Source organism: Trichoplusia ni, chromosome 2 (assembly GCF_003590095.1).
Source record: "Trichoplusia ni isolate ovarian cell line Hi5 chromosome 2, tn1, whole genome shotgun sequence".
In the NCBI taxonomy this organism is placed as follows: Eukaryota; Metazoa; Arthropoda; class Insecta; order Lepidoptera; family Noctuidae; genus Trichoplusia; species Trichoplusia ni.
In genome coordinates this window covers 6,367,588-6,392,763 of record NC_039479.1, presented here as the reverse complement: position 1 = coordinate 6,392,763, position 25,176 = coordinate 6,367,588, and the positions used below count along the sequence as shown (strand labels likewise).

The following is a 25,176-nucleotide window of genomic DNA, read 5'->3' as shown; positions in this document are numbered from 1 at the left end:
GCGGCAGTAAATTTATTATAAATTACGAGTTGTGATGTAAAAAAGTTATTCCGTGTCATTGTTTGCGGAGCCGGCGATGCGTGTGAACTTTAATGTCCGCGCCATTGTCGCGGTGGTCTCGCTAAACGACTTACATCAGCGGCCATTCAGCTGAACACAGCCGGGCATTAGGCCAGCATTAACGCTGACTTAGCGCATTAGCACTCATAACAATAACGGCTGACTGACGCGAATTACTATTTACTGCTGCTATTTTGAAACGACATTAAATTACAGGCGGCGCGAGGCGACGTGAGATACATCCTTATCTCGAACGTTATTGCCGCTTTGACCTATTCGATGCGGCTAATAGCCGCGCTGCGAATTGTTTGCAAGCGCTCTAGGTGCAGATATTTCGTCGAAGCGAGTGTCGGAGCGCACCGATCGCAGACACAATCTGTGATTTCATCGTTCCAATATGAACACGGCGCGATAAACCGAAAGTAAACCGTTGATGGCTGATTGATTCATTTTAGTGTAGATAAAGTGACGTCGTGAGGCGACACGGTTTATAGCCGAAGATTTTATTGTCTCGTCGAGAATATAAAGAGGTCGGTCGCTGCTGCGCGCCGACGTACGCTCGCCTCAACTAATGGCTTTTGCAATATTTATTGCTCTAATTTAAAATAAAATATTTTTGTGGTAGATGTATCACTTTAATTCGAGTGATAAAAGTTTAATTTATGGTCACTTGAATTTGTCAGTCCATAGAGATAAATATTCAATCTTTGTAGCAATAATATTTCATAGAAATGAGTCTCGCCGTGCAGTTTGATTAAACGAGGTACTAAAATAAACACGAGGAGGTAATTTCGTTAGAGAGAAGTCGGCCATTTGCGTTGCTGCTCGTCCAGGAAATTGCTATTGGAGCCGCGTAGCTACGCAGCCGGTGTATTAAGTACTCTACGATTATCAGACACCGTGACGGTAACTGCCGACTTCCATCCTACGGCGACATTAATTAATGTTGCAGTTACACAAATTTATTGTACAAACAGAACAAGAAATAAACGAAACTACGAAAAGTAATAAACGAGACTGGCTTTACACAATGTTAAGTGTAGCTGTCAACGAGTACAGCTGTAGAATTGTAATAACGGTACTCGCGATAAAACACGATAATGTCTTCAATGAAAACGTAGTTACAAAACGCAATTAGTTAAATCTGAACAGATACAATCCATCTGATCTATTAGTTCGGTGTTATCTTATGAAATTATCTTTGCGGCGAGCCTTCATATTGGCTTGGAATTATTTCTTGAATTTGTGTTGTCTTAGCGGTGGTCCGGCGGGCGAACATAAAAATAAATCATTATTTACTACTCTACATTCCGTTTCGCTTTTGTTTTCTCTCGCACCACGCTTTGTTTTATTCGAAAAATGACCTTGGCTTGTACTAAGACTACATAAATGTGATGTATATCAAAATAATAGTTTATTTATCAACTTGACTCGTTTATTCGAGAGTAAGAACCTACTCTTCGTGTCTATGATGAAAATTTATTCAAATACAATATCTATTCTGTTTTTTATATTTAATTAAGGAATCACGCGTTATATCGTCTCTTCTTTTGAGATTTTCGTCTAGAACTTCAAAGCATTTTCCTATTGAATGCTTTACGTATTCAGTGAGGATAAATAATATAATTGAAGGTTCTTTGATAGTTGCGATAATTAGTATTGGTCATCCCATTATCTATAAAAGCTGTATAACTTTTGTCTTCATAAATTTGCATAACTTAACATTTAAATTGACACCTAATAATTAAATTGTTCCGATTGTTTCTTAATTGGGTCATACGTGTTTACCACAAGGTCATTGTCATTATCAACTTAACACAGACACAATGCTAAACAAACAATAATTGTATTATTCCATAAATCACTTTGTCCTTATCTACATAACGAAAAGTACTTTAATCTGATAAACGAAGTCTTTTCAGAATTGTCAGTATGTATGTTCTGTATGTCTGTATAGTGACTAGTGCGCATAGTAAATGTTTTATGAGGCGTCCGGCCCAGCACTAAAACAACTGTTACTATGTCCGTAGTTTCGTTGCTAAAGCATTTATAATAGTGGTTTTAAATTTTTAATACTGTAATTTGCGAACTGCGAAATGCTCGTGGCGCTACTATTGTAACGCGGAGCTTTGTTTGAAGTGATGTAATTCACTTTGGCGCGGCTCCTCTGGCCGCCACCTCGCATCTCGCCAGCTCGCAGGCCGCCAGGTGTTTGTTTCCTATGAGTTTTTCCACAACAGCTATTAGCGTGAGTGCACATGAGTAGTACGTTTTAATTATTTAATGAACGCGGCGCAGCGCGCTCGGACACATGGCCGGGCGCGCCCGCGGCCCCGCCAAATGTGCTTCTAATTACACAGCCCTACTTTTAACTAATAACTCGCTAGTCACTACAAATCGCTGGCTTTATTTTCAGTTACCACATACATTATACATTACGCCGTTCCGCGCTCGTTTATTTACTGCGTTTGAATACATTTTATGATTTAAACGTGAATTAAGCCACGCAATGAAACGTTCTTTGTTTTGTATACTTTACTGATTAAAATGTTTCTTTTATTCTTCAAGAATCCTCATCTAAATACTCTGAATTGGACTTTGAAGAAAGCCGACTTAGGAGTTTTATCTTCGTATAAATTGTATTAGTTAAATTTACAACGTAACTTTGGCAACGTAACCGTTTCTACGAATTGAAGTTTCTTCGAAGATTCTTTGTAAAATTAATAAAGTTTTAATTGAATTCTGTTGAGAAGCAATTTTCAGTGGATGTCATCTCGTATCTATACAGTGTTTCGGTGCACAAAGAAGGCATTATAATTTAAATCATAACAATAGTGAGGTCGGTGGCTGGGTCGGCGTCGCCCCGGTCACGTGTCCACGATTCCTTTGTCCGCTCGCAGAATTCCCGGAGCTTTGCGATCCGTCACGATAGTTATCTGAGCCCGAGACATCCCGCCGAGGATTCCTCGCTAAATCACCTACGTTACTGCTACATCTATCAGAATTGACGACCGATTAACGCCAATAAAGTTGCGCTCAGAAATACTCGTACACATTGAAGCCGACTTTGAAGTGAGTCATTACATGTTTTGTGATATATCTGTTTCTGTACAGCATTCGGAATATTAAGCGTCGTTAAAAAAACAAATCTCCCACTCGTGGTGGTCCCCCGTATTAATAATATTGTACACTATATCTTTAGTTATTAACGGTTGTGTTGGTAATAAACCAAGTTAGCAGCGCGTTCAATCCCGTCACGACTGACGCGAATGTCGGTAAATCAGAGTTAACGCTTTCTTTGCTCCGGTGGATTTATGGCGGAAGGCTCGACACCTTGCTCGTGTATCTTCCTTGGCTTTATGCTCCCCTGGTACTAGTCCGCATCTGCGAGATATTGTTCAGAGTGGTCGCGAGTTCGATTCGCAGCTCGTTCCATTTATTTATTGCATTTTATTTCAATAAAGTCACGTATCATAACTTGAGAGGTTAAATAAACTGCACAGATGTTTATAATACGTTTACTTTGCTTATAAAAGTATCTGTATCTTTTTATCGAAACAAATTCCTCGAGCCAAATAAAAACGCTTTGAATATGACAGGAATAAATGAGATGTCTTGTACTTGAAATAGTGCGACGATAGTGAGAGCAATCGATCACACGAACTCGCACGAATTGCAACATTTATATAGATCCGTCCCGAGCTTTCCCACTTTTATCCCGGGGCGGAAGATTTATATTCACGCGCGACACCTCTACGCCCTTTGAAGTTGTTAGATGAGGGGAATAAATTCTTACCGCGCTTCATCGTTGTTTTTAATTAAAACGCCATAAAGTTTAATACTATATTATGTTCAGAACAGAAATGATAATTACAAAGAAAATAATGTTTATTTAGCAAACACGACGCCCATAAATCAGAAGGGTAAACACATAAAAAATGGTGTAAATGTTAAAAGCTATTATTACCGGAAGCCATTGTCCGAGTGTTGAGTCAGGGCTCGAGTGTGATCTCCACTTAATCCGGTGTACGCGGATAACAACGCTAACAATGTGATAAAGCGGCTCCGGACACGTCGCACTCGCTCGCAATAACTATAAACTATCAACCGCAAACGTCTGCCATCTTGTAGCCGGAGTCGATGAAATATCCACCTCTCCCTTACTCCTCCAGGTCGGCGGGAGCGCTGTCTCCCTCCGCCACCCCTCGGGGCTCGTGCACACGAGCGTCATAAACGCAACGTCATCTTGCCACTTGGAAATTCACAACTCGTACACAGATTTGATTGGAATAGTAAAAGATATAAATAAAATGGATATGTGTTTTGCTGTTTAATTTACAAACTTTTTGAAACACGTGCTGAAAGTAAATATTTTTGTTTGTATATGAGTATATTTTTCTAAATATTCTTGTTTTATTGGCTGAATTTCTGATATGTGTATTTTTATTGTGGGCGCGTTAAGCTTCCACTCGTCTGTGTGGCAGCAGCTTTACGTCGCCGAGCTGAATACCTCCTCAGTTTCGTATTCTCCTGGTATTGGAGTTTAAATTACACGAATTAATCCAGTCGGGTACTTCGAGGCTTCCCTTGGGATGAATGTGTTTACAGACCCCATCTCGCGTGCTATTTTTACAAGTCAAAGCTAAACAGCTGGGTCCTTTTAGCATCAAATCCGTATTAAGATAAAACTTGTTACAAAAATGTTTCTTCAAAAAATGCTGGGAACGAAATTGTTTATGATTTATTTGAAGCGGATAATTGTAATTAAACTAAATAAGTGTTAGGAATATATTAATGGAACCATGTTAAGCTGCTACAAACGAATCTGAAACTTGGTATTCCGGGAATGTAATAAACTATTAAACTAGTATTTGTTGCCTTCACAATAATATAATCTATCTATTCTATTTCGTTGGATGGGTCTGAAGTAATTGATCGTTTTATTATTAAATCCAAACAATGAATGTATTGTGGCATTATGTGCGTATATATTGAATCGAGTATCACAAAGAAATGTTTTAGTGATTCAATGGTTGAATTAGTATGGCGATCACAGAGTACTTTCTCAATGGCGCGATGTCGCATGAATTATTGATGTAGGGTGGAGCGGCAGACGCGGCCGACGCGACATCTCCGCACACCATTTCATTGTTATAAATTATTCTTTTTCTTTCCGACCACTTTTATTACTACATCACACAATTCGCTGACTTTATTGCCCCTCGTCACATTTAATACCTATTCCCTGTTGTTTATTTCTAGTAATTTACACATAATTGTAATGTGCTGTGGCATTCTTATCCTACGCAATAAAATACTTAATTGAAAACTTGCCAAATAGACATAAAACGTGCATTAAAATTTGACTTCAAAGTTGTTTCGATTCAACAATGAAACGTACAAACATTCAATAAAACGTGTAATTAAATTCCATTATTAAAATAACAGTTATTGCTTTTGAGCAACCGTAATTTAAATTTTCGCATTGCAACGTATAATGAATACGTTATAGCCGCTCGACGTGAAATGACATGCATATATTAATTAAGATTTTAAAGCGATCAACGAGGCTTTCCGGCGAGGAGGGTTGTGTTAAGCCGCGTCCGTCACTCGTCGTCAACAGGTTCTCAAACTGTTAATCAATTACACACACCGTTGGTTCGCGCGCTTTTTCCGCGCCGTAATGGATACCGCAGTCCGCAACACACGTACCGGTAATAAGTACGTAGCCATGTATGTACACAGGCTAGCGAGGCGGCCGGGTTCACGCACGGATGCCTCGGCGAGTGCGAGGGTGAGCTGTGCTGGCTGTGCATGTGTGCGGGCCGCGCTGGGCCCTGCCGCCGCTCGCTCGGGGCTGGCATCGCGGCGCGTCGCGTGTGTGCCGCTGCTATTTTTCGAGAGCTCCGCTTGCGTGTATGGTGTCGTTTTTGCGCTCTCTTTGTTTTATTGTTTTCCTTTGCGACTACAAAAATGAGCGGTGCCGTCGTTATTGTTTGCTCGGCTCTTGTCTTGTACTCTTCCGAACGATTTCTTGGGGCCCGACCGGCTGGTTGGGTTGCATTATAATGGCATTATTAAACGCTGTAATAGAGTACGGTTTTTGCCTTGTTAACGCCCTATTCATGTCTAGTTTTTGTTCGCTTCGCTTACGCCTGACTACGCTCATAATTATAATTGTAGAATTGAATGATGAAAACATAAATGTTCGATAACTGATTTGTTGGGTTATTTGAACAATAGAAGTTTTAAGATACAGCTATCGGGAATGCTCGGGCCCTCGCATTTACATAAGGACGTAGAGTTAACGTCCGCGGCCCAAATAAAGACGGAACGTAATTTGCATATGCAAATATCTTGTCGTTTTCATGCAAATACTTACTTGGTGTATTACAGACGACTTAATGGTACTTACACAGCCTCTAAGATCCCTGGGCGCTGCACATGTACACTCGTTATTAATCTTCTATAAAACACCTTAAAATAGACAAAGGTATTCATTGAAATCGAATACAAAACAAATTTATCGTTGAACTCTCCTAACAAAATAACACAAATATTTAATCTGCGTGTTGTTGGCGTGAAATTAATATGGTCTGTCATCGTTATTCTGATGCGGTAATTAGGAAAAAAATGCTATCGCTTGTAATGCTTAACAACAAGCGTTATATGAGCATGCCTGTTCATGTGTCCAACATTATTACATTCGTCTGTTGGTATTGTAGCACAATCAAAACCTTATGAAGCTGCAAACAGGTTTGGTTTGTCCGAAGACATCACAAATGTCAATCATCCTATTGAGCCGAGACTTGGAGAGATGTTTTTTGCCCTCGAGCGGGCATCGTGTTCGTGCGATGATAATAACACTTCGCAAGTACCTAATTGTGGTGTCATTACCTTTTAAGCAACTTGTTGTATTAGCATAAACACTTACCTCTCGAATAACGACATATTTATGGGTAATATAATTGTTGCTATTCCTATAAATACCTCGTATCGACTGGGTGGTATTATGTAAGTATTGGCGTCGTATGCCAAGTATTTTAAGTGTCCGATTCATGAACACGAGAATGTTTTCCTATAAACATTTGTTTAAGTTGTAAATTTGAGGAATGATGCCTCGTTCGCCGTATGATGTAAACAACTTTTAACGCTTGTTTAACTTGCACTGGCGTATTGTCTGCCATGTAAATATAAACCGTTGAAACAATAATGGCTTGATTATTTATTCACGATGATACGACAAACAGCTATGTGTGTGGGAATTATTATCAACTGTCGTTTTAATGACAGACCACGGGACTCGAACGACTTTCAGTTGCACGGTAATGTGATATTATCGCTGTTTCATTATTAATGCATTGATGCGTTAGTTCACCTCATCAAGCACCCTCAATTAATGTGTTTATGTCGTCTTGTATCATTACACGTTGACACACACATTCACATACCCATACAAACTAATGTACAAGCTATGCATTAGCATGTAAGACGACGGCCTTACGCAAGTTAGAACTCAAGTAAGAGTATTCGTATCGTTAAGTTGGCTCGGAATTATTCGTCGTCGATGTAGACAATAAAACGTCCGTGTCGGTCTCAGAGCCGCAGCCTCCGATAACATCTCCACTCGCTATACAAATAGCGCTATTAACCTTAACACCGCTAAACGCGACATGTTGAGAAACGGTGGCCATTCCCTCTCCTTCGCACCTACAGGAACATTCCGAGGGACTCGGCTGTCTCTTTCTGACGTGAGCATTAGGAGCATCGCGTGTTTTAAAATAAAGGGCGAGATGAATTAACCTGATAAGTTGAGTGTGCGAGTCCATACGTGACATAATGTGTGGTAATTGATAAAATAAACATTAGCCTTCGAGTCGGGGCACTAGTTTTGTTACAGATAACGATCACGCCAGCCGCGATACGTTTGTTTCACAATTAGTGTGGAACTTTATTGACATGCTTCATTTTATTTATTGACTTGTACGATTGATTGAAAAACATCATTCTCGGTTTTCAATCCGAGTTATGATGACACTTAAATTTAAATGTTTGAGGTTTTAGTTTATTTATTAAATGGAATTTTAAATGACTGTTATTATACAAATGATAATGAAGGCAAACACTATTTAATGTGCAATTATATCTATATTATTGTTTTAATAGGTGCATAATCTCCATCATAAAATAGCATTTATGTGGTTGTATTTATTATATTTCTGGCTATTAACATTTAATTGATTCTTTGAATTAGGTGTGTTTGTACATACAATGTTTATATCTTATTAATATTGTATTAATGTCACGAATATGAAATTTATCATATTTTTTTTATAAACGGAGTCCTAATTTGAAGTAAATCCATATATATGCGATGAACACAAATACATATAAATATCGATATAATTTGGAAATGCCGTACACGACCTCTTTTCCTTAAACTCATGTTCCTCGATAACTGTATAATTAATTAATACCGGTAAACTAAACTAACTAAGGAGTTGTTAAGAAAAAACTAACCATTATATTAAATTTCTTTCGCGCGGTACCAGGGCGGCAGCGTAAAGAAGAGGCTCCCACTGAGTTTATTATTACGCTTAGCTTAGCAATAATAATTCTACGAAGCTCTTTTATTACAGCCTGTTTGTAGTAAAAGTTAACGTGAATACATGCTCCTGAATTATATGAATTACCGGGACATTGTAAAACAACAAAAAAACAAGATGTTACTGTACTAAAATATATTTCTTTTTGTTTCTTAGTTTTGATTTAGTTTTATTGTACTTTTTTCCCTTGTGCGATTATAACATGAACTGAAATATGTAGGGATATAGGTATATTTAAAAGATGTAAAACTACTTAAGAATCTAAACCCAACATAAATCTGATTTGAATATTAATGAGAACAAACAAGCATACCAAGTTGGGGAAGCCAACACAATGCATACATGCATGGGTTAGCCACGCAGCATATGCCAGTAATTCGCGCACACACCATCGCCGCTCAACGCATGCATGACATCAAAGGGTTCTCTCGATTTAATCACAGTTTGATTAGATTGGAATTGATGTTTAATGAGCTTTGTACGTTCGCATCGAACTTAATTATCTTGTCCGATGTTTGAGATGAGATTACTCGACAAGCAATATGAATGTACTAATTTAATTTGTCAATCGTTTTCGATTGCTCACTTCGAAATCATGTAATAAACACCTTTTGTTATTGTTGTACTCTGCACGAAGATAAAATCTCTCTGTTCGTAAAATAAAGCAGTGTTATTCCAAAAATATTTCTCAATTCCACTCCAGCATTTTGTCTGAATCTCGTTCGCTCGTAAAAGCTGCACAAGAAAAAAATTAGAGATGTCATGGCCGCTTTCTTTGCGCGGCTACGGTCATAATTTCATTTTCTTCGTCGGGGTAACATGAGGCAACGGAGCTCATTTCATAAACCCATAATGCGGTCGCTGTATCCCGCTTGCACTTGGCGCGTTCGAGCAGGACGGCGGGAGTTATAAAAGTGCTCCTCAGCGAAGTTTGAGCTCTACGGCGCGCTGTGTAGACACAGTTTTCGGATAGGTGAGGCGGCGCGCGGCGCTGTCTTCCGCCCTCGACAAACAGCGCACTACATAAGTAGAAGTTTTCTGCTTCATTTATTAGCAGGCGAATGTCGACGTGGAGCCAATAAACCGGCGTGCTCGCCACCCTCTCCAGACGATTTATGAGTGAAAGTCGTACTAATTCCACTAACAGCGCTCCCCCAATTTGAATGTTAATTTTTAACAATTTAAGACTGTTTAGTGACTTTGTTATGAGTTAAGGCGCGTCTGGTGAATTCGTAATGTCCCTCTGTAGCTCATTCATTTGAGATTTGCGCCTCAATGGTAGTTGTAAAGGTTGTCTTTGTAATGCGGTCCTAACATTATTAAAAGCAATAAGCACTCGCCTTCCGTAAATTGAACCGTGCTTATCAAATTGGGACCCTTCCTATATTATAAAAGTTGCAAAAGTATTCCATTCTCATAAAGGTATAAAATAAAGTATTCTCAGAATGAAACTCAAACCAATACTTATTCCTTTTGTGAATACAAATGCCTTGTTTATCAATTATTGAGCATGAATTACGTTTTATTGAAGTTGTTTATTCTTTTCAGGTACGTTTTTGGATAACTCGTAATTCGAAGATGGATAATTTAATACAAAAAGCGTAGTATACCTCCGATTGGGTAAATATGATGATCTTTTAACTTTTATTTGCCTTTATATGAATATTTATGAAGGTTGTTTAATTGTTGTGATTTTGATACATAATTAAGTATAATTTCGGCAAGTTTTAGCAGTGAATGGCGGTGGTATTGATTGGATGGCAGCGCTAAACGCTTGATGATCTCACGTTTGTAATTTGTCATTCATTTACAATATGTCAATGACACGAAATTAGGGTTTATTAGATTGTGGCATTTTGATAGTTATGTGGTCACTGATAGTAGTTTAATTAACAGAATATAAACACAGGGTCTTGTATGTGTTTGCATATATCGTAATTAATTATTTCCAGAAAATTAGTTTTATGAAAAAATTCTTTTTAGGCGTCATTAAATATTTGGCAAACTACTAAAATATACAAAGTAACCACACTTTTAATTGTGAATGGCCTTTACTTAACTTTCAAACTAATCCAATTTTGAATAAATTAGTCGTTAAAGTAAATTAAATAAATAATGTCATCAAGATTTTAATTAAGTAAGATTAAATTATATTTGAAACTTAAAATAAACTTGTTTTAAGCATAATGCCGTTGGTAAACTTTCTACAAGTCATTGCCTGTTAAAGCCTCTAATTATTTTCAACCATCTCTCAAGCCTTATTTGATAACTTGGTTTCAGAAAAACAAACCTTTTTATAAAATGACCTTCTTAGTATAAAACTCTGCAATGCAGTTTCCGCACTTCCCCGTAAGATTAATTCTTTGAATTTCTTTAAACTTGTTTCTAAATGTCGTGAAAAGATATCTCACTGTATCTTGCTAGACGGATTAAAATAAATAAATAAATACGCAACCAAAGACATTCACAAGGAAGCTTTTAAAGCGATTTCTAAAACATATCTTTATAGGATCGTAAACTTAATTTAATCCTTTCTTAAGAATGATTGGGTATAAAATCAACTTTTTTACGAGTTATAGGTTTAATATAAAAGGCAAAAGTTAAGTTGTTCTTATGTCTATCTATTGCATCTTAAAATAATAAGCGCAGCTCAAAAGTGAGCGGTGTTAATGTATTTCGCTAATGAAGAACTAATTATATTTGTTACGTCATAAAATATCCGAGCAGCTGGTTGTTTCTCACGCTAAAAGATTATGTGTATAGTTAAGGTCGACATAAATAAACCTGTTGACACGATGTTCTAAATTAGTTTTCGAGCTCTGCAGTTGATCTCAGTTTGACAGCGCTTGTAAGTCACTCGCGACAGAACAAAAGGTCACGTCAAAGTTATCTGTCCTTGACGTCACAAGTCGATACCTTACCGACTCCCAGGAGCATCGGTTCCGGGATATTAGCCCATAATTGTCTCCATTACCCCCGCGGCCCGCTGCCAGCTAGTTTCCTTCATTAAATAATTAATTTGGATTGAGGTAAACCATGTCAATACCGCTACCCAACAGGTATATTGTAACCTTAGCAAATACCCAAATCCGGCGCGAGACTGCTATATTATTTACCCGAGGGTAAATTCTCTGCTTTGATCTCCTCCCTCCCGACATTTTCTTATACCCTCCGCTTTAATTATTTCGCCTTTGAGCCTCCCTCGGAGCTCGTGGAGTGAATTTTAAGAGGCTGTCACAAAATGGACTCTTAATTACGAGCGGACCAAGTTTTATTTGTAATAATTAATAAGTTTCCTTTAATACAGCGTTACGGATGTTATTACATAAAATATACGTTGTAAAAAAATATCTAACATCGAGATAAATAAGTACTTAGAAAGTATCTTTAATGGAATTTAATTAAACTTAAGAAGTGTTTAATTTTAAACGTTGTAATTTAAAGATTGATAAAGAGAAAAACTCGGTTGCTCAAAATGTAAATAACATTTTCTTTTAGTACGACAATGAAAACGCTAACAAAGTAAAACTTTGAGTGTGAAGGCTTTATGTTAACACCATTAAAACAGCAAATTGTTGGCAACTTTTATTGTGTTCTTCGTCACCCCACAATTACATTATGAGAAAACATTTTTACGTTCCAACGAACTTTACAGTTTCTTTGCCTTTGTCGACACCCTTACCTATTTACTCCAATATTTATTTTATATCCAAAAACATTCGAGTATAACTTGATCTTTCACATATGAGAAACGAAATGAGATTGGAACCCTATTTTGTTATTTGTCCTTGTCTCAACCCCGTTCAATAATAATGCGGTTTAACTAACAAAGGTCAAATGGTCCGTGTTTTGTACGAGTTTTATTACAAATTGTTGTGAACACAAATCACAGTAACTGAGACTTAAAATCTTAATAAGCTTCAGTAGTTTGATGGAATAAAAAGTGAACGATTTAACTTGATTTAATATCGTGCACTTTTTATTCAGTGAGTGCAAGGAGTGTGAACAATAGTGAGTGCAAGGAGTCATTCTAATGGTGTATTGCACATTATCAGAGCCGATAACGTCGTTTGTATCGTCAATATAATATACAGGAGATGAAGGAGAATCATTTTATTGAGGAAGTTACCCCAGGTCGATCGTTAAACGTCGACTGTGGCGATCAAGTTAATCCATTACGATTTTATATTGTCGTAAACGTTTCATGACTCCCGTCAACTGTTAAGGTTTATTTGTCGTAATTATAAAATTAAAATTCTCAATTGCCTTGGGAACTTTTGAGCATAAAAACGATGAGATACCGAATTATGAGTGTTGTGATTCGATCGCGCGTCGAATTAACTTTGATTGGGGAAGATCAGTTAGATAAACGGAAAACATATTTGGGCAGCCGCCGACATTTAATCTGTTCGAAAATCGTAAATATTTTATGATTTGTCATTATTATCAGATTGCTTGTATTTATCACTCTCAAAACAGAAATTATAATTGATAATGCACAGATAGAACGAACATTAATGTTTTATCTGTTTATCAACCTGTGTTATATCTATACAAGAGCTATACGTACGGTATGTTCTGATTTCAATGGGATTTAATCCGGCAATAATCCGGTAACCAAACAAGGCAAATTAGCACGTTCTGTCCACATATACGAGCATGATGGTACGTTATTCCAATAGTATTCCGGGAAGGCTTTGTTCAATGTTCAATGTATTTATTATTCGTTAATTAATTACTGTGAATATGTATTTAATGTTAATGTGAAAGTAATAAGCGAATATCAACGAACTACCAGGAGAGTATAATCGTGTCAAAAGTGTTGGCGTGTGGGAAGTTTGCGTGCGAATTAGCTGGTAACAACAAGGGAGGGCGCGTTAATCCTGTTATCGGCTAGGTATCCGTAACTCGGCCCGACTCCCTGCTCGAATTATACAACTTTTACCAGCTACAGCTTCTTATCCCCTCCGGCACACTACACTTGATTGTACTTCTTTGTAGTAAGCACTTAGTAAAAAAACACTCAGAACTGGAATTTAAACGGAAACTTCTTTTAGTTTCAAAGGAGAATTTGTGGCAATGCAAACATTTGCACTTGTGGCTTAAAGCGCTTTCAAGTTTTCAGCTTCATTCCATTCGTTTTCGTACTTTTTGTTCATATTGGTAATTATAGTAGCAAGATAAATCAAAATTTCCAGGGAGTTTTCAACGGAAGCAATTTGTTTTTGTACAGTAAGCAGCGGAACAAAGGAAAGCTCGGAAAACCTTGTTAACTTTTTAAAGCATTCGTTGGCTTCTCATGCATTATTCAGAGCAGCCGCTGGGTATACACACGCATCCGTATGATGTTGTGTGTTTGTCACGGCCGCGTACATATGTCCGCCACCAGCAGGATAACATCGGCGGCTCGGCGCGCGAGCCCACTCGCTACCCTCCTCACAATTGACATTTCGCAAAGAGCCCAACCCTTTTGTTGCTCGGATGAAATGTGAATTTCAATGAAAACGAGGTTAAAATTGGTCGGCCCCGACATAGCCGTGAGCCGTAAAAAAGAGATTTCATTACGGTCCATTGTTGCGTTATGATTTTCACGTTCCATTTTATTTTTAAGAATTGCTAAAACAGAAACACTTTTTCATGCAGTTTTAACGTTTGTATTACAGCGTAGCATCTCGAAAAGCTTTTAGAACGCTTTGTCGGGAGGGCAATTAACTCGGAGGGTTGTTATTGTGTTTTTCGCTTGCTTTTACTCAATTAAAAATAATTTAAAATAATAGCGACGGCATAAAGACAAGAGCAAGACGCGGCTGGAATAATTTAAGCTCCAGGCTCACCCCGCGGAGTTAGCATCTTGTTTCATTAACGTGCCGAGTGTCTTGAGTAATATTTATATACATATTATGATTTGCGAATCATGAATATTTACACTGCGGCGACGCGCCTCTGAAAAAGAACAAATTTTGACAGAGGTTCTTTCGCTGTTAACGAAATGAAAATAATTCGTCGGAGTGGCTGCGTAACGTTGTTTAATTTAATAGTTTTATTTGCGGCGGGTGAGATACACGCACACAAAAGCGGCGGACGTTAAGCTTCTTTTATCTCTCCCCGAGGCGGGATGAAAATCGAGCGTCGATATTGTGCTCGTAAAGGGCGTTTGGACGAGGATAAATAACACGTCGTCCGCGCGTGTGGAGCCACGGGTTCCTTGTGAACTGCACTCCTTACTGCGCGCCTAATACATTCTTTATACCAACGTTTGTTTTGTACGAACTGATTTTATTTATTTATTTTATAGTTTACGTTCACACAATACAGCAACAATAGAATAAAAGAAAAGACGTACAGGGTTATTTATTTCATAAGAAATTTTTAGCCGGGATATGAGATGTATTTGTTATTATTATATCTTTACAATAAAAATGTAGTCTCCCATCACATACTCTTACATAAACTAATTTTCTTATTTAAATAAGCCTGATTTTATATCAAGAAAGATGACATTAATATGAATAACTCACATGTTAAACTTGTTATCTATATCGCTCTGAGTTTTGAGTCCCAAGAGGTCCCAAGGGGTGTAGCAAACATGTGGGCCCAACCCCAAACATTACCCTAGCTAATGACATAGAGCGCGTCCTTGCAATTATTATAATAACATTTAAGTTGAAAATGTTCCTTCAAGTCTATGTATGAAGATTTAAGCTTAAAGAAAAATGAAATCTTTATTAATATTGTATCAAAAAATAAATAAACAAGAACTAAAAACACATCGATCGTGAAATATAAATAAGCACTTAACTGAATTCGCGTGTTTTTCAACAAATTACGTCGGCTGGTGTGAAAGAGCGTATAAAGCAGAAATACGGCCTAGAGATATAAATCAGATTATTCTCCGAGCCCGCTGTGCTTAAATTAAATGGCTTTGAACGAAAATTACGATGTTTTCCAAACGCTTTTATATTGTTGTTCATGATCGTCGCTACAAATGTATCAAATATACTTTTGGAATTACCTGCACTTTGGAAAGATGTGTAAACAATTTATGTAAATTATTAAGAGTAATTCTATGAATAATCAAAATTACAAATAACATTCTAGCCAATTGAATGCCAACGTTAGTTAGAAATTGTATGTTTCATATGTTGATGAAATATTCATTGTAAACATAACATTGTTGTAACATCGATTGTGTCTTCCTGGTTTCATCGGAACAGACCAGTCGTGTTCAGCATGTTATTGTCCGATGATTTCAATTATCCACGTACATGAATGCGGACTCGGCTCGCAAAACTAATTGGTTTCAGTACCCAATTAGCCACATGTACTGCAGAACAACAGACCAAGTCATTCGCAGTTTTACATTATTTTATATACCATTAACCTCCAAATTTAAACGGCGACCAAATCTCGATCCCTTCCTTTTTATTGCTTTATTTCTCGTGATATTTTATTTGATTGCTTTTTGAGAACCGGTCGTATTATTCACTGAACGCTGATTTAATATTGAATTAAGTATTTGATGTATGTCTATGTTTAAATGTTAATTCCCGTCGCGTTAAATGATTATACTCCGAGGCTATATATATTGACATTAGTGTTTTATGAACTCATTAGCCGCTTCCGTTACTTGTAAATTATTCGAGATATTTCTTTTGAACAAATATGTTAACACCATGTTTTATTCAACGTCGCGCGTCGGGGCGATTATTTATTCGGTCACGGGTTTTTAAGCGCGCATCGAATCGTTTCCAACTATGATCTACCAAAGTGAAGGAACACGTTAAGCTTTGTGAATTTCATTCCTAAACATACCAGAAATCCATAGTCGCACGGAGGTTGGAAATATAAAAGTCCCTTTGGCGACGATAAAGGCGTTCCAGATTCAATGCAATTTCGCCGTGTGTCAGTGTCGCTATTCCGTGTCACATCGTGCGCTTCCGCCGCCGCGCCTTGCCGCGCCTTGCCGCGCCGCGCGCCCGCCGACCCGAGGCCGGGCTTTACGCGTTTCGCTTCTCATTTACAAAGGCCGCCTCGGAACAAAGTTGCATTCTTTTAGTCGTGGCAGTTCCCGACAAGAATCGCTGCACAACGCTACTTAGGTTTTTACTGGGTCTTTTGTAATGAATAAACTCTTTGTTTTGAGAGAAGCGAGCTCGGCTCGATTAGCATTTCATTTTCATTGCACTTAAATTTATCTCGTAAAAGGTAATTTATGCAAATCTTTTGCGTCCCAATGCTAGTGGGTTTAACATTTTGGTTGTAGTGACGTCACGAGCTGGAGTCTGTCCGAGGTGTAGTGAGCGGGGAGCACGTTGTCATAACACGTAGCGGGCGCGCGTTATTTATCCGGGTGTCAATATAAATGCGCGGCGGCACGGACCGGACCGGTTCTGTAAATGCTCTATTTACGGCGGGGGCGGCTCCTTCGTATTTCATAAAATCTATGGCTCCTTTTATATTCCTATTTAGGTAGGAAGTTTCCCCCTTGAATAAAAGAGAGCGTTTCAAAGCGCCGCCCGGTATATTAAAAAATATTTTCTTTGCTCAAAGTTTATTTATTTACGAGCTCGGTATAGGCACGCATTTGTGTTGTAATTTTTCTTTTAAAGTCTTTCGAGTATCACTTTTATTAATATGTAAGAATCTGGGGATGTTTACGAGTTTTGTTTGTGTTTATCAGCGTTATTGCTCATATTGTTTGACCTGTATCATAAATAAACAGTGTTTCAGGTTATCGCAGTTCATGGGTCGAAAGCAAACTTCTTACGAAGTAGGTATGGATCAGTAATAAAAACAAAATGAGATAAGTCGTTGGCAGTTTATGAGAAGCGATTGAAAGCATTACTGTTATATTTACGAACATACTTAACTCGTAAAGTATTAACCATATAGTGAGTGCTCGTATAAAATTGACCTTACATTTTCTTTACGAGAATACATCTCTAGACTGACTGTTTTAACACGCTGCTTTTGCAACCGTTCAAAAAAATAAATATTTAAATTTTAAATATTATGCACTGCACACAGTCTACATATCGAGACAAACCAATAAGAAAAAAAATTGTAAAAATTCAAGCATAAAATGAAAAAAAAAAACTTACAATATTTTCGTTTTATTACTAAGTACTTATGTATATTAATATCCAAATTCCAAGATAGTTTAGATAGATAAGTAGATCCACGTAGCATATAATTAAACTGCATATTTTCTCGCTAAGTAAAATAAGTGCGACTATAAAATCTCATAGAATAATTAAGTTTAACTAACTTGCTTGCTTGCCACAGCGCCTAATTTAAAAGCTTATTAGAGACAAAGGGGCTGGAGCTAAAGTAACTAAAGGGGCTGAATAAGTTGTAAAAACTAAAATACGACGATTAAACTACATCCAACGTATTAAAACCCATCTTTCTCCCTTAATTGTAATGGAAACTTGAATTTGGTTTTCATTTATTCGTGTTTTAATTACGCTGCCAGGGGTGACGCGGAGATTTTATTTTTAATTAATCTTGTTCGAATTTCCGAGTGGCGATCCCGTATGAAATGTCATTTAATTGTTTTTTTAGAACGTTTCGGTTTTGTGGTCGATTCATTGTTATTTTTGGAATACGAATAACCGATAATGTTTTATTGGGAGAAAATGTTATAGAAATACCTACGTAACTTCTGTAGTAAATCCATTTGAGTTTTGTTTTATTTGTAAGCTTCTTTCAACGAATATATTTAACCTACGAATCATGTCTATTTGGTCATAGCAGGCCGTAACGCACAACCTATCGCAACGTATTCATACGTAACGTTAAACGATTCAATTAGTACTGGTACGGAGATTTCAAAACGTCGTTCTCTATACAAATGATAGACGCCTCGATACTCAATATTGTTCACTCATAACAATCTTGGATTTTCATCCGTCTTCACATGATAGAAAGTTGTCTAAACTGAGTAGTTGATAATATAATCTGTAACTAGCTGTTGCTTGCGAGTTCGTGCGCGTAAAGATGTAGGGACAGTAATTTAAAAATAGTTTGGAATTACATTATTTTCTCTTCGGTATTGAAACTATTTGTAACTTATTTAATAACTCTGCTTTTATAAATGGGCTATCTAATCTAACACGGAACATTTTTTTCAAATCGGACCTCATTACTTTAGCGCTTTCAAGCAAACTCTTTAGCTTTAAAAATGGTATATAATGTTATCTGATAGAAGTATCTCGAGCGTAAAACTATGAAATTAATTTATCTATCTTAAGAGAGTGGGAATACCGACATTAAGTCTTAACTTTGTATGAAGAATTATGATTGAAATTGTTAGTTGAAATAGTTTTGACAGTTTTAGGGTGTCCTAAGAAATTTTTGGTAATTGAAACAGAGTTGTTACTAGGTTAAACACGCGTTAGTTTTCTTTGCTAACATTTAAAACTGCATTCTTCAATTTTATACAAGTACTACATTTTATGTAAGTCTTTTTTATCTCCATACTTACAAAAACATGTTTCTTCATTTGAATAAATACATTGTACATTTCTCAGTAAAATTTGTTGGTGTTTACGAGTCGTAAGTCCCTTTGGGACATGGGTCCAACACACTGAAGCCCTCAAAGCTTTTAATCTTAAATGAAATGGGACGGTAACCGGGGACCTCGCTAGAAATGCTCATGGAGCGTCCCTACGCCCTTTAACACGTGGTAAAAATATAACGGACTTATATAAAGATCGAGTAAACCAACATCAATCGCGGTCTTTGAACCTTCAATTAAAAATCTTTGGCAGACAGACAAAAAGTTATATTTGACTCGTGTTAAATTATACAGACTCGCCATTAATGCAGCCAATTAGTATATTAACACAATCACAGTGACTACATAGCACATAGATGTAGACGGTACTTCATGTTGCTTTGTTCACTCGCACAATTATTTACGACGCACACTGGGGCAAGCTGTATGAAGGCGATGCCCAAAATTGAATTTCTAAAATGAGGGTATTTCAAGAAACTTATGACAAAACATCAAAGTTCGATATATTTCGCATCACATAGCATTGATATTATCCATCCAAAGGTTATCAGTTCGCTAATATATTGCCACAAAGTTGATAGAATTGATAGTTGTTGCATTTGCACTATTTCGTCTGCGTGATTCAAGTGTACATAACTTCACTGTTATTGAAGTTATCCAAAAACTAAAATATGTCCAGTGAAGATCAAGGTCAGTACTATTATAAATAAAAGTCAAATAGGGCAAAAGTATTATATAATATTAGTAAATAACAATATATTTATTTTATTGTATTTTATAATTAAAGTAATGATATTTTAATTTTGCGCGAAGTTCTTTTGAAATGAATTAGTGTTATGTATAATACAAACCTTCATTTTTAAGAAACCAAACGCAATAGTGAAAGAACTTTGCGCAAATTCAAAATATTGCTTTCAATGCTATAACAGGCGCATAAGTATTTTTTTAATTATTTTCAGATATGTCGAAAAACGTCATTATCAGTAGAAAAACTTTAGTAGAAGTATTTTTTAAGAGTAAATATAAATCATTTGATAGTAAATTTAAAGAAATAATAGATTTTGTTGCTTCCCAAACGAATTGTCCTACGCAATCTCGTACAGATTTAACTTTACAACTGCGTAACTTCAAGCGACAATTTAACACGAAATGGTTACTACACGGTAAACATAGAGAAAGACTATTCGCTAATGAAAAGACTTGGTTGGATGGAAGTTGTAAATTTACACGTTTTGTAGTCATAAACTCAGGAAGGCCCACTTCAAATTTTAGTGACTCTAGCGAAAATTCAAAACGCAGAAAAACATCTAGTCTGCGTGCTGAGATGGATGCAGATTTTTTAACTTATGCAGCACAAATGAAGCTAAGGTCCTCAGGTAGAACCACAGAAGCACAAGTTATTAAAAAAATGTCAGTATGTCCCAAATACGCAAAAGACTGTTTTGACATATCTACCGAAATAAAGGTCAAGAAAATATCACCGCGGGAAGCACTTTCATTACTAATTGAGGCTCAACTATCTCGTAAACAATATGAAATTATCAGAAACTACGCTAAAGATATTTTTCCATCTTACAAGTTGGTGCAGGCAGAAAAGGCTCTTTGCTATCCGAAAGACGTTCAGGTTACAGAAACTGAAGCTGTCGTGCCCCTTCAGTCGTTGCTTGATCACACTGCCACTCGTCTGATACATTCACAAAAAAGTGTTCTTCTTACGCAGTCAATAAGCTCTTCGGATAAAATTGTATTGCATACGAAATGGGGTTTTGACGGAAGCTCCAGTCATACCCAATACAAACAAAAGTTTATTTCGGAGACTGCTGACGACAAATATATGTTTTTAAGTAGTCTCGTTCCATTAAGACTTTCGTATGAGAAAAATGATAGCACAGTTGTTTTGTGGCAAAATCCAAAGCCTTCTTCATCACGATTTTGTCGGCCGATAAGTCTCCAGTATCGTAAAGAAACTGATGAATTAGTCAAAGCAAAAAAACAAGACATTGATCAACAAGTTGAAAATTTGTCACCAACAAAGATTAAAGTGAATGAGAATGTATATGAAGTTGTGCATAAGGCTATTTTTACAATGGTGGATGGTAAATTATGTAATGCCCTCTCAGATACGAAATCTACATTGAAGTGTTATTTATGTAATGCCACCTCTAAAGAATTTAATAATTTAAATACTGTTCTGCAAAAACCCGTCAAAAATGATTTCATATCGTTTGGTTTATCAGTCTTACATTGCTGGATACGATTGTTTGAATTTTTTTTGCACCTTTCTTATAAATTACCCATTCAGGAGTGGCGTGTGAATAAAGAAAACAAAGAGACAGTAGAACAAAATAAAAAACGAATTCAGACTGAGTTTAGAAAACAACTATCCCTTATTGTAGACAAACCAAAACCTGGCTTTGGCAACAGCAATGACGGGAATGTGGCACGTATTTTCTTCCAAAACTTTGAAAAGTCAGCCGCGATAACACAGATTGATTCGCAGCTTATAAAACGATTCTACATAATATTGCAAACGATATCAAGTGGGTTTAAAATAAATTCACACAAGTTTCAAACATTTTGTCATGAAACTGCTTCTCTTTACGTAAGTCTGTATCCATGGATGCCAATGACACCTACAGTCCACAAACTTTTAATACATGGCCCTGAAATTGTTACCCAAGCTTTGTTGCCGATTGGTCAACTCAGTGAAGAAGCCCAGGAGTCTAGAAATAAGGATTTTAAAACGTACCGAGAACGTTTTAGTCGAAAAACATCCAGAACTGAAAATCTCATAGACATCATGAATCGCTTGTTCATATCCTCAGACCCCATCTTAAGCCTGATGCGCAAAGTGCCTAAAATGAAACGAAAACCCTTCGATCCGGAGGTTATTGAGATGTTAGAAGAAGAATAAAGGTTAATCATTAAGTTTATTACACTACTAACATTTTGGGTATTGCTTCCATATAGCTTGCCCCAGTGTGCGACGCGAGCTCCAACTCAGGTACTTTGTTTGTTAAAACCGAGCTTTAAATGAATCTCTTTTTAGAATCCTCTTAGTGAATCTCAAATTAAATTTTACATTACTTATACAAAGTAAATTCGACTTTGTTTTATTCACAGATTAAAGTTTCTGCCAAGTTGACAAATAATAATTCTGACAGTTTCGAAATAATGAATGAATTAAAAAAGTTAGAGAAACAAGGGTTGGGCGAATATTGAAACAGTTGCGTGCCATCAAATCGAATTGTACAAAGTTAATTAGGCAGTGTCAGCCCTGAGAAGGGTATCCAGGACCCTCCGCTCCGCGCGGACAGTTCGCCCGGCCCGCGCCCGACTCTTGCTTAATTATTATTTATAACTCGTTACCGCTCCCGATACGCTACTGGAACTATCCGTCAGCCTTTATATTTAATCGCAGCCACATAAAAATATTACATCTGATTTTTATTAGATCGCAACTATTACAAGTATGTGTGAATAAACATGTTTGTAAACTTCTAAGAAAAATGAAATTAGTATTTTATCTGATCATGAAGTCATGACTATAATTATTTCATAATCACAACAACACTGACGATAGTAAAAGGATATATTTTAGACTTTCATTTAAATAACTTATTGAAAACACAGAACTTCAAAGGAGGGCAAGAAAAAAGCGGTATGATAATTATTTCCAGTGCTCACCGACCGCTTTCTTTACCTTTGAAAGTTCATTTAAATGATAATTTCCTCTCCTAAGAGGGTTAAAGCTGCAGATTTCCTCGTAGTTCACGGTACAATTAGCCTTATCCGTTATTTTCTCCGTTTCTTTTCTTGGCCCAGTCCTTATAAGTGGTAACGGTGATGTGTTCAAGCCTATTAGTTGACACGAACACTCTTTGTCGCCACTTATTCCGCATAGCAGAGAATTAATGTTCCGTCTCGGGTAGGTGGTGTATAAACAAGATGGTGGGTGGCTCCGCCCCGGTATTTATTGCTTCTGGCACGCCGCGAGCGGCCCATCCACCGGGCTGCCATAAACGCGAGCACTAAAACGTGCCATTTCCCTAAATTATTTTAATGACGTATGTTCCCTCGGTTTAGTGGATTGTAATTCGGTTACACTGTTGGGAATCGTTTCCCGTCCTCCAGTGGACGAATCCGTTGCCAAATACTCACCAGTTTGCGAGATTTGGCCGTGATTTGTTACAGTCGACCGCGCGGAAACTAAATTGTTACAACTTTGGAAACGATACTGTTATGAGTCAGCGTGCGGGCAAAGGGGACATTGTTTCAAGTCATTAGGCATGTGGGATGGTGTCGCTCGTCGGAATCGCTTTCCTTTTGCGGTGCGAGTCGGCGGCGCGACTACAAATTAGTTCCTGCGATGCCGCAGAGGACGATCTTCAAACGACTCCCTTCGGTGTCTTAATCGTACCGGGGCATGCCGCCGCTCTCATTACACTGCGTTCGGTACGCTCTTTTGTTCCTATCGGTTGTGGATTGATTTACTAGCTATTGTGTAGTGCGAGGTACCGGCTCCGCTGGTACGCCAACCACGGCCATCTCGGTGTTTTATACTCGCTATGCCTGTGGGCATGCGCTTTACCTCGCCTATATTGAAATGTAAATTCAACTCGCAGCAATAAAGTTTTTTCTAAGTTTCTGGTTGTGAAGTGAGTTTGTTTGTCGAGATAAAACGGCAGCTGGCCGGGCCCGACCCCATGTTTGCAGTCAACTAGTGAGAGAGCATTGAGCCGGCGCTCATAACTTCGGCCGGGCGCGGCCCCTTCGAGTAGCGCACAATGCCTCCCTCCCGACTGGCTCAACTTGTAACGTTCACGCCGCCACCATAAAGGATTTAATGGTGATTCGGTGTGACGAAATATTAATATGTTTGTGGCGTTATCGCTGTAAATGCAAACTAGTATTGTCTCTGGCGTGCGTGGCGGCCGCGCGCTGCGGTCGACTGCGGCCTGCCATAGTGGGCGTAAGACGTTCGCACATTTGTCATTCGCCTAACAATAAAGCGTTTAATTTTATTTATAGGCGTCGCGTGGGTATGATTTAATCGATATTTGCTGTTATCGTGGTTGAGATATTCAGACGTATGACTTCATTTATAAAGATCAGATTGTAAAAGCTATTTGTTAGCGCATAATCATCACTAGCTAATTTTTGACATTTATTTGGCATCAGTACTCTCCGTCTGTTCTTCACTTACCTACTCAGTTATACCTACCTAGACAGCTACATCAAAACACAGGTTCGTATAAAGTTTCTGCAGACTACGGATGTCTATCGTATTGTTATTGGAGCGTACTGATACAATCCACTTCTTCATTGGAAGAAACTGAAACGTGAAAAGATTATTGCTCGGCTATAATATCTGTCGATTCACATAAAATTTTGTTATTTTTCCAAAAGTACTCTTCGGAACGACATCTCTCGGATTCAACGCTGGAGTGCTTTAGTTCGCAATTTGTGATGCCATTAACCGTGTGCGTGAGCGAGACGGGCGATGGTGTCGCACCGTTCTCATATCGGGCGCTGAATGTAAATGGCTTCATTTGATTATGTTCTACGCCGTAAACGCTCTTTGAATTTATGCAATCCTGGCGACTTGGTACCACGGTCTTCTCAACATACCTAACGATTTTCCGTAACATTGGTGAGAGAAATATTCAATCCTTCTACACTTATGACTGACCATTACCATTTATAACCTTATGACCATTTAATTTACTTGACATTTAATTTGCTTGTTAGAAAACGTGGGGGAATTGTCGTATTGCTTGTAAATGTGAGGTAGGAGAAAAACACGATAGGATTTTTTTTTAAACAGTAACTGTTATTTAAATTATTCAATTACTATGTTGCTAACTGTAGCAAAAATTGCTTTTTTGCAAAACCGATAAAATTTCCAATGTGGCTAAGAAAACTGGACAGACAATCTAAAAGCAGACCGTTCCTCCCAAAGCAGGACGTATGGTCACTTTACTGAGGTAT

The 25,176-nt window shown here is 37.6% G+C and overlaps 1 protein-coding gene across 9 annotated transcripts in view; it reads left to right on the top strand.

Moving 5' to 3' along the window:
• Window positions 1-25,176, top strand: part of LOC113505134 (zinc finger protein 608-like) — an 89,516-nt gene that overhangs the window by 46,743 nt on the left and 17,597 nt on the right. For 2 of the 9 annotated variants that reach the window (XM_026887737.1, XM_026887745.1), the window contains exon 1: window positions 22,108-23,640. The exons of 6 other annotated variants lie outside the window; for them this stretch is intronic. In XM_026887737.1, coding sequence (XP_026743538.1) covers window positions 23,482-23,640 — 159 coding nt within the window. In that variant the 5' untranslated portion in view covers window positions 22,108-23,481. Of the gene's footprint in view, window positions 1-22,106; window positions 23,641-25,176 lie in introns of those variants that run through there. One more of the 9 variants, XM_026887727.1, reaches the window with a different exon arrangement.